At 40.9% G+C, this 18,849-nt stretch overlaps 1 protein-coding gene across 7 annotated transcripts in view; it reads left to right on the top strand.

The window, feature by feature from the left end:
- The window catches only part of LOC123979503 (interaptin-like), a 37,683-nt gene that overhangs the window by 4,486 nt on the left and 14,348 nt on the right, over positions 1-18,849 (top strand). For 5 of the 7 annotated variants that reach the window (XM_046063444.1, XM_046063443.1, XM_046063442.1 and 2 more), the window contains exons 2-9: positions 3,104-3,199; positions 3,375-3,458; positions 3,568-3,660; positions 5,752-5,948; positions 6,195-6,388; positions 9,275-9,357; positions 9,481-11,694; positions 15,720-15,898. In XM_046063444.1, the coding sequence (XP_045919400.1) occupies positions 3,104-3,199; positions 3,375-3,458; positions 3,568-3,660; positions 5,752-5,948; positions 6,195-6,388; positions 9,275-9,357; positions 9,481-11,694; positions 15,720-15,898 (3,140 nt within the window). Of the gene's footprint in view, positions 1-3,103; positions 3,200-3,374; positions 3,459-3,567; positions 3,661-5,751; positions 5,949-6,194; positions 6,389-9,274; positions 9,358-9,480; positions 11,695-15,719; positions 15,899-16,059; positions 16,163-18,849 lie in introns of those variants that run through there. The other 2 variants (XM_046063445.1, XM_046063446.1) reach the window with 2 other exon arrangements.

Here is an 18,849-nt window from a genome sequence, read left to right as displayed (position 1 = left end):
CGCCCACCCTGAGCCATGGTTCTGCTCGAGGTTTCTGCCTCTTAAAAGGAAGTTTTTCCTTGCCTCTGTCGCCTAGTGCTGCTCTTGGTGGGAACTGTTGGGCTTCTGTAAATAACATCACAGAGTACGGTCTAGACCTGCTCTTTTATGAAAAGCGCTGTGAGATAACTGTTGTTGTGATTTGGTGCTATATAAATAAAACTGAATTGAATTGTCCTGTTCACATACTATACATCCTGATACTAGTTAAATTATATTTCAGTTTTCAAAGGAGTCTCAAAACTGGTTATTAAAGAGAAGAAGGTGGTGACCAGGAGGAGCTGTGGTTAGTAAATTAGGGAAGCAAGCTAGTCCTTTTAAGCTAAGGTGGAGACGGGGCGACTGTGGCTCAGGAGGTTAATCGGAAGGTCAGCTTTTGGGGTTCAATCCTCGGCTCCTCCAGGCTCCATGTTGAAGTGTCCTTGGGCAAGATACTGAACCCTGAATTGCCCCTGGTGGCTGTTCCCCCAGTGTATGAATGTGTGAGAATGTTAGTTTGCGTTTGAGCACTTAGGCTCAGTGTGTGAATGTGTGTGAATGGTGCATGCAGATGTAGCGCTTTGATTGGTTGAAAAGACTTTGAAAAGACTAGAAAGGTGATATACACATACGGAACATTTTGCATCTTTTAGATTTTAATGTGCAAATAAAATGTATAGTAATTATCCAGAAATCATATAGAAAAGAAGATGCATCGATAATTGTTTTATAATCACATCGCGGGCCTCTGAATTGGAATCGAATGGAATCGTGAGGTGCCCAGAGATTCCCATCCCTAGTATACAATTTATTTTATTTAATTAATTTCACCAGTGCAGTGCCTGTCAGATCTCTCCTCCATGACTGCCTGTAGCTCCACTCCCCTGTCTTCGCGACTGTAATCTGCTCTCTCCATCTACAGTAGAAAACAAAAAGGGGAAAAGACGCATGTTACTTTGTGGCCATAACAACAGTGAGGACACAATGTCCATTTTCAGGACATACAGGACAGGAGTCAGGACAACTGCTCATAAATCTGGACTGAATTTTTTGGGACATCTGGTGAACCCTACTTCTGTGCATTCTACCATAATAGTGTGTATCTTCTGATTATGTACAAACCCTCCTTGACGCACCTCGAGCATGTGAAGAGAACAGCGAAGAGTTGGTCAGAGGACAGTGTCTCCTCTCTTCAAGCATTTGACTGTACAGATTGGCAGTGTTTTTATGACGCTTGTGAAGACATTAATAAACTAACTGACACTGTCTTGACATACATCACATTCTGTGTTGACTCTGTCATCCTAACTCAAAAGGTTGTTAAATAACAAGCCTTGGGTAACAAAAGAGCTTTAATCAGGCTTATTACACTAGCGATCCTCTTGAGAAAATGAATTGTGAAATTAAAAAATGAAGGCTAAAATGAAGTACAGAGAAAATATAGACAATATAACAGCAGCCTGGCAAGGGATTAAAGCAATCCCCTCTATAAGTCAGTGTGCAAATGCAACTAAACAGTCCATAAGTGTAAATGGGGTGGATGATGCTGATTGGTGAACTCTTTTTTTTCTCTCGCTTTGAAAGGTGTGAGGTCTCTGAAAATGTCTTCAGTCTTAGAGAGTCTCTCCAGAATGATATTGTGATATCTCAGGAATGTGTCACAGCCCTATTTAAGACCTCTATAATCTCAAATCGTAAAATCAAAAAATCCCAAGGGACTAAATGATTTTAGACATGTTGCCCTTACATCCAATGTTATGAAAAACTTTGAGAAGATTTTAAAAGATGTGGGAGAGATTGGCTTCCTCATTGATGGCAAATTAGATCCCTTGCAGTTTGCTTACTAAGCTGGTAAAGGTGTGGAGGATGAGAAACTCTTCATTCTCAACAGTGTGTATCAGCACCTCGAGAAACCCAAATCTCATGTGAGACTCTTATTCGCTGATTTGTCTTCGGCTTTTAACAAGGTACATATTTTGATTCAGTGATTTGTTTCTTATTTCAAATGATTTGATCAGCTTTTGATGTTGCTCATAGATAGATTGGATAGAATTCATCAGGTTTTGGAGAAACAACAACAACAATGTCCAACAACAAGGTCTCAAATACAGACTCCATGTCATGGCTGCAGCACCTCAAAAGATGGCAACTAATTTGTGAAATTCTCTGATGACACGGCTGTGTTGCCTCTTCTCCAGGGCTCGGAGTCAGATCATGGCTGTGACCTGCTTTCGTCAAATGGTGTGATGATAAGTTCCTCAAGGTTAACATATCAAAAACTAAGGAATTGATTATTTACTACAGGTAGAATAGTAATCAACAAAAGCCAGCATCAGCCAGTATCTAGGAACAGTGTTCGACTCCCGACTTAAATTCAATGCAAATACAGAGTCAGTTGTCAAGCATGGACAGGAAAGACTTCAACTAATAAGCTTAACTCTTTTTGTGTCTGTGATACGGCGCTGCTGACCTGCAACGCAGTCACGCATTCACGTCAGGCATGGTGTGTTCTAGTAAAATGGATTTGCGGCCGACAAATCTGCAGCAAATGCGTGACGCTGTCATGTCAATATGGACCAAAGTCTCTGAGGAATGTTTCCAAAAGCTTGTTGAAAGTATGCCGCAAAGAATGAAGGCAGTTCTGAAGGCAAAATGGGGTCCAACCTGGTACTGGCAAGGTGTACCTAATAAAGTGGCCAGTGAGTGTATGATACAAAACCTTCTGCATTGACTGTATATCTTGAAATGAATTTTCCTGTCGCTTTAATGAGACAGCAACGGCTAGCAATGTATGCATTATGGAGAGAGGTTTGTGAGATATCCTATAGTGTCACAAGGGCAGCAATAAACAATTAATTTCACTATCGATTATAATAATCACTAAACCCAAAGACATTTAGCTTACTGACAGACACACAAGAAGCTAGAAACAACTAATATTTGATGTTATTTTTTTAAATAAAATGATAAAAACAATTATTCCCTCATCATAGAAAAAAAGATTTTTTGTTGATCCACATTTTGATGAATTAACTAATTGTTACCTCCCCCTCTCTGTTCCCTATTTCTTTCCCCCCATTTGCAGTGTGACCCACCTATTGAGGTCCATGACCTTTTCCAGGACATACAGGATGGACACATCCTCATGGCCCTGCTGGAGGAGCTTTCTGGCTGCAAACTGGTCAGACTCTTACACTTGGTTTTTAGTGCCAGACCATTTCACACATGTAACTGTACATTGTTGTGTATCATAATCATATTGGCAGCCCCTGTAGCAGCACTAGTAGTAAGAGTAGTTGTGACCGCAGTTTTTATACTGATCAGTAACACATTTTTCATTCTGAATAATCTTCCAGCTTCATGGGTTCAAAAAGTCCTCCCATCGTATTTTCAGACTCAACAACATTGCCAAGGTCCTGTCTTTCCTAGAGGAGAGAAATGTGAGTACTATAACAGCTAGCATGAAGACCTGTCTACTGTACCTACTGCTTGTTGATTTGCTGTACTGTTAACACATAGCCTATGTGTATAACATACGTGTGTGCTCAGGTAAAGCTGGTCAGTATCGATGCAGCTGATGTTGCTGACGGAAACTCCTCGATTATCCTGGGCCTCATCTGGAACATCATCCTTTTCTTTCAGGTAATCTCATTTTCTCTGCCAATTTTGTTTAACCATCATCTCATTTAATACCTCTCATTTAATACGTCTTCATCCACTCACATCTGTACTTCAAATTTGCATCTCCCCTCATTTCCTTTGCTTCTCATTCAAAACGATAAGCATAAGAATAAAGTATCTACTTTCCATTCACAAAAGCCCATCAAAGTGCAGTTGGCTGGGTAGCTTATGTAATCCACACTGCGGTTCAATGCCTTGGACAGACACCATGAGGAAAGAATTATCTCTGCAGTTCACACAGACTGTAGTCTCATTCACTGCCAGGTCTTAGCTGCGATGAATGGTAATAATGAGAAGATGATACAGTGAGCTTCTGTGACGTCTTTTACTGCTGCTCAGAAGAACTGATGGGTAACTTCACCAGTGTCCTGACAAAATGAAATCGTCCTACTTAATTGTGGAGTTGCTAATGATATCATACTTTAACCAAGAAAGTTCATTCTTGACCTTGGAAACAGTAGTTTGACAAAACAGTTCATGTCCACTTACTAGCTTTCATTGTTCTTTGATTTTCCTGTCTTTTTTAAATGTTTTTCCCTGACACCCGCATCCAAGCCAGGATCCGACAGTAAACTGACCCTTTCTAAAACAGCAGTCAGACCACAAACTGACATTCACTTGTCCATGTAGAAAGCTTGGTGAAGTAGTGACAACTCCCTACTCCAGCTGGCGAGCTAACCGTTAACACTCTAGATTGCACTGGATTGCTAATCAGTCACAACAGCTGCAGTGGCTCCTCTCTATTTTCTCTCTACTGTTCTGTTTACTTTCACCTACCATTTTCTTCGCCAATGTACAGTACAATTTCATACAATAAAAAGTTATTAACGAGGGAAAGTAAAGCTATCTGAGAGAACAAGTGGAAACTTCTTGTTGCTTTCATAAAATTGGCAGACAAGAGACAAAAGCTGGGCAGCAGAGATCTAAACATCCTGACTTTTAGTCCCTCATATGGTTCATTCCAGTTCTATTTTCCATAATGCTACCAATTTAATTTGACCCTCCCTGATCCTTGTGTATTTCAAACCCTACATCTGCTGCAAACTGAATGGGGGGAAAAAGGTTTGTTATGTGTATTATTTAGCAAAATGTTTGTCTTAACAAGCCAAGTTATTCCATCTTAACACATTGGAATCATGTTAATATGTTTTACTGTGTTATGACAATATTGAGTCCATCCTAGATGAACCCTTCACTTTTTCCTGTCTTTCATGTTTTTGCATGTTCTTTAAAAATTTATTCTCTGTTGTCAAATAATAGTTTGTACAGAGAACAAAGGTATAAAAATACAAGAAAAGAAAAGAGAGGTGTTGTTTCCCCTTAAATCACAAGGAAAGTGTTAGCTCCCAGTGAATCCGCAAATGTGATTTAAATCTGTTAAGACCTAATCACTTGATGTGTGAAGATATAAAGATCTTGCATGATAACACGCACGAGAAATTACATCATTTTGGCCAATGGGCTTGTGAAACACAACCCCAGTTTTATTATGCAGGCTTTTCAGTTGTTAAATATGTAGCCTTCAAGTCTGAAAACATCAAGCATTATTTTCTCAGACTTTAGAAAAGCTCTCTAGAGCCACAGAAAACATTACACAACTGTTTTCACAGGCTGAGTAGGGCTGACTAACATTTTTAGAGTTTCCATTTAATTCCATCTCTAAGGTCTAACAGCAGATTTAGCACTGGACAGATCCTCTGAGTGTTTTAAGGGCAATGATTCTGGTGTAACTCTTGGACTCTCTGGTCATCTGTGGAAATGTTTACATCATGAGTCATGGTTGACATTTTGTAATAAATCCCAATACTGACCGGGCCTTTTACCTTTTACAGATTTTCTTGCGAGAACAGATTCTACTTTATACTCTGATGAAAGTAACCCACTAAGCTGTTTTTTGGTTTGCTGATAACTTTTAATTAATAATATTCAGCAAACATGTATGTTCATCATAAAATACTCAGCTAAATAATGTCTGCTGGAGAGATGGATTTGATACTCAACAGCTGAACTGACCGGTTGACTAAAATAATCCAACTCTCTGTCTCCTTCCAGATTAAGGAGCTGACCGGGAACATCAGGAGCCAGTTCCCCTCCTCCTCCAGTCTGTCGTCCATCCCCACAAGCTCAGACTCTGACACGTCCTACTGCAGCATGCCGTCAGACGAGAGACAGTCAGCGTCCACGGCCATGCGAGAACACAGCAAGGCCATAAAGAAACTGCTGCAGTGGGTACAGAAGCGAACACGCAAGTGAGTGTAGTCTGCAATTTTCAATAATGTCGTATTCCAAAAAGACTGAAAACATGTCCAATTTTTTAGTATTCTGTTTTTTTTTTATGGAGAATATGCAGTAGAGAACAATAGATGGCATGCACTGCCTCAGCAAAACAGTAAGAAGGAACAAGCCATATTGGTGTGTACTTTCAGTCTGCCTCTTAGAGTTCTTGTGTTGGTGTTTCTGGACTGACCCTGACCGCTGAATATGTCCTGTCATAGGTATGGTGTGGCAGTGCAGGACTTTGGAAAGAGCTGGACAAGTGGTCTGGCCTTCCTGGCTGTCATTAAATCCATTGACCCCAGCCTGGTAGACATGAGGAGGGCACTGCTGAGGAACGCCAGGGAGAATCTGGAGGATGCCTTCAGGATAGCCCACTACAGCCTGGGTATCCCACGCCTACTGGAGCCTGAGGGTAACAAGACCAGTGTTTCTGCTGGTAAAATCTTTCTGCCCCAGCAAAAAGAGAAATCACTGCAAAATGACGTGCACAGATTGTTTATTGACCATCACCCTGTTGGTTTTGTGAAAACCAAAAAGTTGCTACCCTCATTTACAAGAAAACTCCCAGCAGTTTCATTTTGTCTAACTGATGAAATAACCCATTAAGTCTGGATATGTCTGTGTGCTTCTCCCATTATGACTGGATGCAACGTGTTTTAGTAGATGTCATCATTATCAAGACCCAAGATGAAATGCGGGGGGGGGGGGGGGGGGGGTGATGCATTATGGGATTTGTATTTTAAAAATGTTTTAGCTTCTTAGCCTCTGTGTGGACTGCAAAAAAAGTTTCCAAAGCTGCGCTTCAGACAGTGATAATGGCTGATGAGCTGAGCGAGGGGGGCGACATTTACGCCAGTTAGCTACAGCTGTTACTTTGAGGACGAAAACAACAATGAATTAGAAGATTATGATGATAACCCGCTGGCCGAGGGTCTGTGGGGGAGAGACTTGTCTGAGGAGGGGGAGGATTTTGGCGAGATTGGCGGTTATGGTGGAGACAAATTCAAATGCGGAACAAAGCAGGAGTGAAACTTCGTAGTGGACAACTGTTGAAAGAAAAAAGGTGAAAGAAATGAAAACCTTCATTCCTCAGCCGCATCAAGGAGAGACTATTGGCAAAAAATAAGTAGCTACATTTACCCCAAGAAATGGACAGATTTGCGATGATCTGGAGGTAATTATAATAATCACAACAAATTATCAATGAAATTATGAAGTAAAAATGTTTCATATGCTTTCATCCAAAGCAACCTGTGTACAAATGTATTCATTTATTTCAATTTTCTTTTGATTTAAAAAAAAAAAGGAATTAACACTAGAGCAAATGTAATCATTTCCAAATAGGATTTAGAAAGCTTTTTTAGAGGGCGCCATAGGCTTAATGGGATAGATACAATTTAGAAAAAAAAAAAAGCCTGCTGACAGCATTGATCCTCCCCTTGGTTTTATGGAAGCCAGTTGGGTAAGATTTAGATATAAAGAGTTTGATAATTATCTTAACTAGGCCATTGCAGCCCAGTTATGTAGCCCATCTGTGTGTGTGCAACCAGAACTAGGTTGCAGTGTAAGCAGCCCAAGAGTGGTAGTCTTTATGGAAACAGCCTCATAGTTATTTCCGTTCAAAGGATCTTGTGCCTCTATGTGAAACCAGGATGAGATAGTGATCAAGTCTGATAAATACCCAGTGCATCAAATATAGGGAAATTTGGTATTGCCTATCACTAGCTAATGCTAGGCTACATACATGAGTGTCATAGTAGCCTCCTGCATATTCCTGCACAGTGTTTGTTTGAGATGCAACTTGCGGTCCAGGTAGTTTATAACTAACTGCTAAAGGATGCTATGGTTTTAGTGTTTGTAGTCATAGCAAAACAAGCACAGGTCCCCTAATAACTATTTTATGGCTATATTATGATTTTTTCTTTAGATTAAACTTTAAAAATCTGTCAATTAGCTTGGTGGTATTCACTTACCGCATGTGACCAATGCTGCAACACCTTACTGGGTATACATCTCACATGCTTCATCAATACAATAAATTAACATCGTTATAGATTAAGCTGAAGTTGCTTGTGCGATGTTTGGCATCTGGTACACAAGAGCCAGCAGTTCTCTAGATTGCCCCCTTTACTTCTTTGTTCTGATTTCACAATTTATTAAGGTTGATATCCCATATATCAACCTTAATAAGTTGTGAAATGTTATGTAGTACTGTCATGTGTTAGGCTGAGTGCAGACTGAGGTGAACGCAGACCACAGCAAGGACAATGCAGTTCAAGCAAAAGGTTTATTCAGCAACTTAAACGGGCTTACACATGAGCACGGCAGGCAAAAGGTCCAAACAAAGGCATCTCCGAACAGGCAGAGTAAAATCCAGAATAGGGCAGAGAAAACAATCCAAATGCGAGGAAGGGATCCATGAAACAAAGAAACGGGCAGGAACACTCAACATTAGACACAAGGACTTGACAAAGACTAAAGACACAAGCGGACTCGACCGCATTTGTACTTGGTCTTGTCTCGGTTTCGGACATTGAGGACTCAGGATTTTATTTCAAGACCATAACTTTGGGAATATCAATAAACTGCTTTTGCATTGTCTGATTTATTTGTAAACATCCTAACTTTGATTGGAAGTAAAACTTATTGCTTCAAATGCAACCAATAACCCTGATTAAAATGTGTTGTTACCATTAACGATTGTCACCCCTCCCCGCAACGGTAAGCATGGTAAAGGAGTGTTGAATAAAGATGCTTACGTTGATTTCAGCTCATGTGGATGATTTAATGGGAATGTGGATCTTTCAGATCTATTTGAGAAGTACCTCTGATCTCGTTCCACATTTTAGTGTGTGGCATGTAGTGTGGGGAACTGGTCTTGGTGTTAACTCGGTCTCGCCCTCCCTCGATCTTGGTCTCGACTTTGTCTCAGCCCCTAACAGTCTCGGTCTTGATTTGGGCGGTCTTGACTACAACACTAGTCATTCAATTCCTGTTTGTTCTCAGGTTGTATGTAAAAAAACTTTAAGTAAATGTAGTTTCCAGATTTCCCTATTGCCATACAATGTCAGGGAAAAAAATAAGCAAAACCCATTTTCTCATCCAACAGTACTACAAAGCAAAACAAGATTTGTATTTATTATCTTTATCTGTGTATTTCATTTTTTAAATTTGATTTATTCAGCCATGAGTCCTACATTGATACTTAAGTTCATGTCATAACTGTTAGGAGGAAGCCTAATATACATGGGAGTCTTTTGTAAAATACTCTTGTGGTAATTGTTCTTTATCTTCCCAGATGTGACCATCAACAGACCAGATGAGCAATCCATCATAACGTATGTGTCACAGTTCCTAGAGCACTTCCCTGGCATAGAGGAGGTAAGAATCCCTTCTTACAGTGCATGGATGACATGTGTCTGACCTCAGATTTTGACATAATAGAGACATTTCTGAATGAGAGCGCTTGATAGATTTCTGGCAACTTCTTTGTTTCTCTCTCAGCCGGAGGAGCCCTGTCAGCTGATTGAACGAAGCGTTTCTATGTGCCGCCTCAACTTCCATGACAGTGACTCCGACCACATAAGGAATGGTGCTCACCGAAGTCGCGTGAGGGAGAGGTCCTACATGTTCCAGAGAGACAGCGCCAAACCTCCACCGAAAATCTTAATTTCTTCTGTGTCAGAGGACAGGAGTGCCATGTCACCCCCTTTCAGGCCTGCTGCAGCTCGCTTATGGTCCAGTGAAGACTTCTTAGCAGATTCCCCCCATTTGGAAGACATCTCCAGCAGTGTGGTTGAAGAGCCCAAGAATCCTTCCAATGAGGTCTTAACTAATTCCCCACAACTTTCTAACATTCACTCGCCCTCTGGTTCATCAGTGCCAGAGTCTGTTAACACTGAGTCAGTAATTGGCGACTCTGCAATCAGCTCACCAGACTCGTGGCTGGAGAGCGAGTTTGGCGTGATGCCAGAGAAGTTTTGTGAGAGCCGAAGTGACAGTTCTTTGTGTGACAGTGGAACAGCCTGGGATGTCTACCGTGCCACCCCTGTGGAGGTCACTCTTGATGAGGGATTTGTCCCATCCATGGAGGAAAGAGCGCCTGATGAGCAGTTGATTACTGAGTCGTATATCGACGAAGGGATTTACTCACTGAGCTCACTGGAGACCACTCAGGAAAGAATGCAAGGGCACTCTGAGAAAAAGGAAACAGAAGTAGTGAAAGAGAAAGAGAACCACCACCAGGACATGGCACTAGAACAGGTACCTGACCACAGCAAAGCTGGTATTACAAAAGAAGTACACTCTGAACAGATGGATACAAGTGTACTTCAAAAAGACAAAGTACCCATGGAGCAAGAACCTTCTTTTGAGCTGTGTACTGATGCAGAAGTACTGGCCAACTCTGGTGTTGAAGATCTCATTGCAATTGATAAAACTAACCAGTCCCAACGACCACCCCCTGACCATTCTGAAGATCTCATGAAGCAAACCAGTGCTGTAGAGAATACTTACGGACAACAGAAATGTTTAAAGAAAGCTGTGGACTTCGTTGGGGATTTACTGGACCATGAAGGGCAGACAAACAGTCATACTGGAAGTCAGAATGAGAGCAATAACTCTGAGGAGGTTGAAGTGGAATGTAAATGTCAGCAAACAGATTCTCGTTCAGGGCAGACAAGTGGGGAGTCAGGGATTTTAAAGGAAAGGGATGAAGGGAATGAAGAAATACAAGATGAAGCAAGTGAAGGAGGTCTAAGAGACTACCTAGATCCTCAAGAAAGCTTTAGTTTAGAGACTTGTGATGCTTGTGATGCAAACACAAATCCAGCCAACCAAGACAGAGCTTCAAAAACAAGCCTGGGCTCAAGCATGGATATAAATATCCCTCTGATCTCTATTTCCAGTGAGCCAGAAGAGCAAGACAAAGAGGAACTATGTGACCCAGAAAGACCGGATCGTGCTGAGTGTGATGAGGTACATCAGGTAGAGGCAACTGGAAGGATGGGAACTTACAGACCTCAAAATCCAGATGAACTGAGTTGTGACTCTAATGACAGGGATATAGAAAGTGGGCATTTGGATGAAACAGATGAACATGACATCATCGGATCCTCACTTACACACATATGTGGGCCAGACATAATAAATAACACGGAAATAGTTGAAACCTCACAGGAATACGAGGCTCCTCGCTATGACTTTCAGACAGGTAACACTCAGAAGGACTTGGTAGCTCAGACATCTTCTACAGGTGCACAATCTCAACCTGTGAATACTGAACAGGAAATCGATCCAACTGATCAACCCGATGGACACAAGGACAAAGTGGCTGACACCTTTTCTGACAATGGGACAGCTACCACACAGGAGAACACAATGGATCCAGTCAACTTGAAACCAAGTTTTATTTCATGTTGTGAATCAGGTAGTGTGTCCAGAGACAAAGACATGTTTTATATAGACTTTGATCAAAATCTTCCCACAGATGATGTAATTGGTGACCCTATTGAACCCATGGATCTGTTCTACCCTGACAAAGAGGAGTCCATGTTTACAGAGCTACCTGACACTGAAATGCAGAGTTGGCCTTCTGTTTTGAGTGTCTCTGCTCTCCAGCCGGCGCCAGCTTCAGTGACTTCGCCAGACGAGAAAGCACTCAACCTGCAGGGTGAAGACCTCAGGAATGGAGTGGATCCGATACGAGAAAATAACACGGTAAATGCGAGTTTATTAAGCAGCACAATCCGACCATTTCAGTTTCAAATGAGCTTGTGCTTTTAAACAATTTAAAGTGTAGGTTTTGGCTATTTCTAGGTGAGTTTTTATTGGCCATTTTTTTCACTACATGAAAAGTGGGATTTCAGGCCCCATCTACACTACTCCGTTTTAGTTTACAAACGGAGAATTTAAACGAATACGATCTCCGTCCAGCGTTTTAGCTGCGTATCAGAGTTGATCTCCATCTATACTAAAACGACTGAAAACACACATCTAGTGGCCGTTCACGTACACTGGGCATGCGCATGCCGGTGTAAACATGAAGCAGATGGTCTATTGCGTAGTTACAGAAGATTTGGTGAAAGAATAAAGTACTAGAGACGAAGAACCACACCAGATTGCATGGACCAATAACAAGCTGGGACTTACTGAATGTAACACTGGAGTTAAAAGCTGCTGTGGCGGCAGAAAACAGACTGGGAGTCGTCGTTAAGTAAATACGGCGTTACGGTGTTACTTGCACAGAACAAAATATTTTAATAAAAATTCCAACTCAAAAACTCTGTCTTGCATGACTTATGGGGCCCAAATCAAAGAGCCAAACGTGAGCATCTGCATAATCGTTTCTAAAGTTTCCATTTTTGACCGTCTTCACTAAAACTCTCTTCAGAGTTTCAAAATGAAAAACGGCAGTCGGCAAGAGACGGCAGCGTTTTCAAACCTCTCCGTTTCAGATCTTCGTTTTCGCCATTTTAGTCTGTACAGGAGGTGCAAACGTAGCAAAATGTCTCCATTTTAAAACGAAAACGCTGTAGTGTGGACGAGGCCTTAGTCCCTGTGAACAGCCATGGATCTCACTAATTAAGGCAGTTATAGGTAGTGGCAGTGTGGGTGAAAGAGTAATTGGTGGACAGCGCAGCGGGGGTAGCAGAGTTTTCTGGTTTGATCCAGGTCTCAGTGAGCGCCAGTAGCCCGAGAGATCATGTGTTAGCATAAGCAGTGATGAAGTCAGCTTTGTTAACTGCAGACTGGCAGTTCCATGACCCAACAGACAAGTCAACAGAAGTGGGTGGTGTCTTATTTCTGTGCCTAATGGCATGATACCTCTAGCATGCACCAGAGACTTCAGATTCAAGTAGTATGCTCAGTAAAGTGCAAAGTGATACCACACCAAGAGTAAGAACATAGAGTAAAGTATTACCTCACTGCTGCAAACCTTTACTTGACCAACGGTGCTTGACCTGTGTTTAAGATTTTCAAGACAATTCAACTTTGGCAGTGGGCAGGTGTCTGCGTGAGGTGACCACTTCAACTCACTCTAACAGGGACACTTGCTACTGAATACAGACTGTTTCTGCTGCTCCCTGATCAGAAAAAAACAAAAAAACAGATTTATATACGTTAACCTGTTGCTCAGAAGGTGCCTGTTATGGTGATATGATCGTGTCATGACTCTGATGGTAACATGTTCTAACAAGCTATAAAAGGTAATGCCCTGGCAGTGGCAAATAGCTTTGGTTTTATATTTGATTAGATTACATTAATGTTCAAGTTGAGATTTACAATAAATATTTTATTGCTACTGTGTAAAGGGAATACTGCTGGTAAAAAGCACCTTATTTGTTTAACGTGTTTGAAAACCACGTTATTGCACTTTTGTGTATATAGCAGTACATTTAAATTAAAAGTGGGCAATACACTAGTTTAGAATTCATTATTCAATTTTGCGATTTTAATCGTTGTCCAGCACTAATAGTTTGTAAACCTGTATAAAAAAATACTGCACTTACTGAAGATGCTGATTATTAGCCTACACTGATCAAAGACATGAATTTAGGAGAAACATGAGGAATTTTATTTACGTTTACATGTTGATTACAATTAAGAGTTTTAGGTTTTTTTAAGTGCAAATGCAAAAAAAACAGTATTAGTAACATCAGGTACAGCTGGGCCGCGGGATAAAATGAATTCTATCCACCTTGGAGTCATACAGTGGCGGCTTTCTGTCTGAATACGGTCCTTTGTATAGGTGTCTGTGATGCATCGCTGTATACTTTGGAGTAGCCTCCAGCCTTGTCTGCAGCATGGCACAGAGGTTGGTGAGCACCCGGCTGCAGAAGCTTGGGGGTGTCGCACAATCCACCCTGACACCCCCTCAAAGCTGCCGTCTTCCTCATCTGACATCAGATCTATAGTGACGTCTTTCCAAAACTCCACTTCACCCTGCCTCGCTTCCAGCAGCTGTAAACACAAACAGAATCAGTACTTCGCCATGCACTGCATGTTGACAATACATCTCACTGAAAAAATAATGTCACATTGGCTAACAATGAATCCAACCCAGAAATCCGACCCGCTTCCTTCTCGATGGACACCTAGCGTAACTCTTAATGGCTGTCACCCTAAGATCTGTTGACTGTACATTCCTGTGTACTGTTTCATAATGGGTCTTACAAGCAAGTGTTATAAATAAACAGCATAGCCACAGTAAAAGTAAAAATTCAAAAATAACACATTTAAGTTAGGCTACTTACACACAATGGCATCATTATCCACACCATGTAAATCTGGACTTGCGTGCAAAGGCAAACACAGTCTGTGAAAACAAACGTACGCTCAAACAAGATGAACAATTGAACACTCGCAGTACCTGTAGTAAAGCAATTACTTCAGGTACTGCATTAGACTTTCACACCTGAAAGTCTGAACCAAAGTTCATGTTTGGATACATTTTGTGTAAGACTACTCGCACACCTAATTCTGCTCACCGAGGACGCTAACCAGGATTTACGAGTAGTTTTCTCTTGTCTTTTGTCTCGTTCCATCTCTGAAACATGGTGGCGTTTCTCCAAACTCTTGGCATGTCCTCGCTTTGCGCTCACCCTGCTACTGTTGTGATTTACAAAAGCTGGTAAACTAGTATATTTAAGGTTACCTAGTAAATTTTGCACGGGTAGTTGAACATGCAGCAGAAAATAGACTGCTAACTAGTGGAGTATACAGGTAACTGCACTGAGTGAGTTCAGAATTTTCAGAATTTCCAATGCTTTTAAGTCAAACATAACAAGAATAACGGTTAAATTTTACTTGCATCAACAAACCATGTTAAAACGTGTGCATTTGGTAACATTTGTCACCACATCACTTAGGTAAACACTGCGCAATTAAATCATTTTCAATTTAATGCTAAATTGCCCTGTTGCTATTAAACTTTCCCAGTATTCCATTTAAATGCACCAACGAAAAACACCAGAAAGAATAAACTGGTCTTTTGTCTGACATTTCTGTTAAATAAAGGCTTCCATTCTGCATGACCAGCTCACACTGAAGCTCTGGTTCCAGGTGATGTTTATAGGAAAGAGGAAAGTCTGATGGCAGGGAGGTTGTTTAGTATATGGTCAGTAGTATATGGGAGGTCGGCTATTTTCTGATTTCACAAATCAGCACTATCAAAATCAGCCATTGTTTATGTTTTGTCCAGTTTATTTATACCAGAGATTATCTTAACATGGAGTTAGTACCTTATAGAAATATGTCACCTTGTGTTGTGTCTAATGGCCCAACTGCCTAAACAGGAACATCAAGCAATGTGACATTTCACACTTACAATATCTCACCTAACGACCAGATGACCTGCTGATATTCATCATCCACAGTCACACCATTCTGTTCCACTGATGCTCTTTGAAAGCTTGTGACCAGCCAGTGTGATGTACTTGTGCAAATGTTCACTGTTTTTATGAATAATTTATTGGAAAAACTGGAAATTCCGAGTGACACCAACAGTGAATTCTGCCATTTATGAGTACTTGCAAGATGATATGAGAATTCACAGAAACGGGGACAATTATCTGAACTCCTGTTTGAGCCATTTGAGTCCAATGTTTTTTTGTGTGTGTTTTACTATTTGACTACTGTTTTACTACTATATCAGAACAAGCCTAAGATGGACTGGACTTTGACTCCATCTTTGCCTCCTGTACATTAGGCTGCTAAAATATGTCTCTTCTTTCTTTTATTAGGTGATCACAAAGACCAACAAGGAAACTGACAAAACATCTGAATCCCTGGAACACAGTTTGTTGCTTGGGGAGAAGATAGGAGGACTCTGGGGTGGTGATGTTTCAGCAAATGGCCCTGATCTCTGTGAGACTGAGCAACAGAGCTCAGGCTCTGCCAGGGAAAACACAGAGCCTGTGAGGTAGGCTTTCTATTCTTAGTCAGCTCCTTGGTACGCTGAGAAACATACTGGGCCCAAGGGTCCAACCAGTGTTATGACAATGAATGGGACTGCTCTGACCTGGCCTCTCTTGGTTTGCTCATATATTTCCTTAAATGTACTGAACAAAGTTTTCTATGTAGTCTGGTGATGGAAATGAAGACAGGCCTTGACAGACTGTGCCATGAAGAAAAGGGATGACGGTTACATATATTAATGTGGTTGAATTCATTACGAGTGATTGATTCTGTTCATGTTCAGCCGTGGAAGTAAAGTTAGAATCCTTCAGACTTTCATAAATCAAACCCCATTTTTCTATGGTCAGCTTTTTTTTTCAGTAATAGCCATTTAATGTATTTACATTCTATAATTGCCTCTTTATAGTGGTTTTGATGTTAATATGCACACCTACAGAGGAAATAATGCATACATGAGGATGCAGGCGATTCCCCATGGATTGGCCCCCCTAATTAAGGCCTGCCCCCCCCCCCCCCCCAAAAGAGGCAAAAACAACAGTTCGGGGAGGTCTTTCTTACCGGTAATTGTAAATATTACAATATATATATATATATTCAAGAATCTTGAAATAGGATTTCTGACACCCCTGAAATGGACCATACCATTTCCTAAACTTGATGTTAGTTGAACATCTTGTGGAGACGCTTTAAGTTAATGTCAGAACTTTAATAGACTACCTTCAGAATTTCGTAATTAGCATTTATTTCACTTCAAATGAGCTATGTGACGTTAGCTAGTTGATAGCCCACCCTGTCATTTTATTACTACTATATCATTTCATATTTTATGTAATTGTTAGCCAACACTGGGGCTCAGGCATGAGCTGTCAAATTGAGGATTAGTTATTGTAGATACACATTTTGACATCAATATAGCGGAAGGACAGCGCACAGGAAGTATTTTGTGAGTCTTTCTGCAATAAGCATGATATTTGTATTCGCTCTGGAATTCAGGAGTTTTACCTGACTAGGTAAATGTTTGTTATTCCAAATTTATTCAGTTTTATTTATATAGCACCAATTCATAACAAAAGGCATCTCATTGCACATTTTATATAGAGCAGGACTATACTCTGTACTCTGTTTAATATTATTTACGGAGACCCAAAAATTCCCAGTTCCCCAACAGTGTATGACTACTGCTTTATTGAACGCAGATTACATTTCATTCACAGTCAACGTGAGCAAGAGGAAAGGAGATATTTGCTAAAAAAGTTGAAACTAAGAATTAGGAATCAGATATAATAATGCAGATTGTATTTTATGATTGGTTCAACATTGTGTGGGTCTGTTTTGAGAGGTCATGATGGTCTGCTGTTGTGTGTCTGACTTTCTGGCAGGTTTGCTTTAGAATAGTGGTGTAGTCGTGAATTTGATTCATCATCATCATCTAGGGACTGCACACATTAGTTAAATATGTAAGGATATTGTAAGCTTTGTAAAATTTTATTTTACTGAAGCCTGTGCCTGCGCTGTACTGGGTTTTCTTTTTGACCTGGAAAAAAAGTTGACTCCCCCGGTTGTCACTGTATAATTCGCTCCCTGCATTTCACACAATGTGGAAGATAAAATCTGATCAGTATCTTTTCATACTTTATTGTCATTAATCTTATTGTGTAATTGATGGATTCATAACAGAGAATATTCGCCATTGTTGTGTTGTTTTAGTGTTATTAATGTTTTAGGTCAGGGGTCGACAAATAAGTTTGGGTGTCCAGTTAGCTCAGTCAGTAGTGCACAGGGCCTGCGCGATATATTTTTTTCCCCTCTTCTAACTATGAAGAGACTGTTTCACATGCTCACTATAAAGCATGTGCTGAAGCGTGTGCGTCCCGGCAATTGATCCACATCCATCAACCTATGGAGAGTTATTTTCATTTCCCCAGCACCTCCAGGCAGAGGAAATTCCTGCACTTCTCATTCAGGGGAATCACGTTTCCTGAGGCTTTTTAAGCGGTTTGTTAAGCACGCCACAGACTCTTTAGAATATTACGGGGGGGTGATGGCGCAATGGGTAAAACACATGCCTTTGGTGTGAAAGACCCGGGTTCAGTCCCCCACTGTGACCCATCCACCATTGTGTCCCTGAGCAAGACACTTAACCCCTCATTGCTCCAGAGGTGTGTGACCTCTGACATGTATAGCAATTGTTAGTCACTTTGGATAAAAGCGTCAGCTAAATTATTAAAGTAAAAGCTCTCAATTCATTCTTGAGCTTTTATTTTGTAGGCACAATCACTTAAGAGGAAGTGATTATGTCAGTAACTGTTGCTGTCATGAGTGAGATCTATTTAATGCACCAGCTCCTATGAAAGCATTTATTTATTTATTTATTTGGCCCTTCAGCTGCCTCTTGCCAACTGCTGTAGGGGAGACCAATGTGAGATGCATATTTTGAGATGCAAAAAGTGCAGGGGGGTGTCACGTCAGCCCCTGTATACGGGCACTGCACTAATTATAGACAACAAAACTCACTCAAGATGAATGTTATCAGCTTCATAAGGTCCATTCAAACTTGCTTCCCCAGGCTTCCTTTAATACATTTTCTCATTGTTTTGGTGTTAAAGCCTGCAACTTTAGTGTTTTGGTTCAGTCTCACTCCTCTCATCAACCAGCTGTTTTCAGTGAAAAAGCTCTTGATCAACTCAATGTATACAATACATGCTCAGCAGCAAACGCAGTTAGGGACTAGCTAGAGAACACTGAGGAGCATTTAGCAGCTTAAGTGACAAAATTTTTTTTCAGGAGTTGGTGGAAACCGAACCAGAGCTAAAAGAAGAGTAGGGGAGAGCAGGGGCGAAAGTACCATTTTCAGAAAAACCTGATTTAAAAGGTACTGTTTCTGACAGAGATATATTTTTGCTGTGGTCACTAACTCACAGGTGTGGTCAATCAATATCAGGTGGTATTTTGTAC

The sequence above is a fragment of the Micropterus dolomieu genome, linkage group LG11, assembly GCF_021292245.1.
Source record: "Micropterus dolomieu isolate WLL.071019.BEF.003 ecotype Adirondacks linkage group LG11, ASM2129224v1, whole genome shotgun sequence".
NCBI classification, from domain to species: domain Eukaryota; kingdom Metazoa; phylum Chordata; class Actinopteri; order Centrarchiformes; family Centrarchidae; genus Micropterus; species Micropterus dolomieu.
Note: the sequence above shows the minus strand (reverse complement) of the source record. Positions and strands in the feature narration are given on the sequence as shown.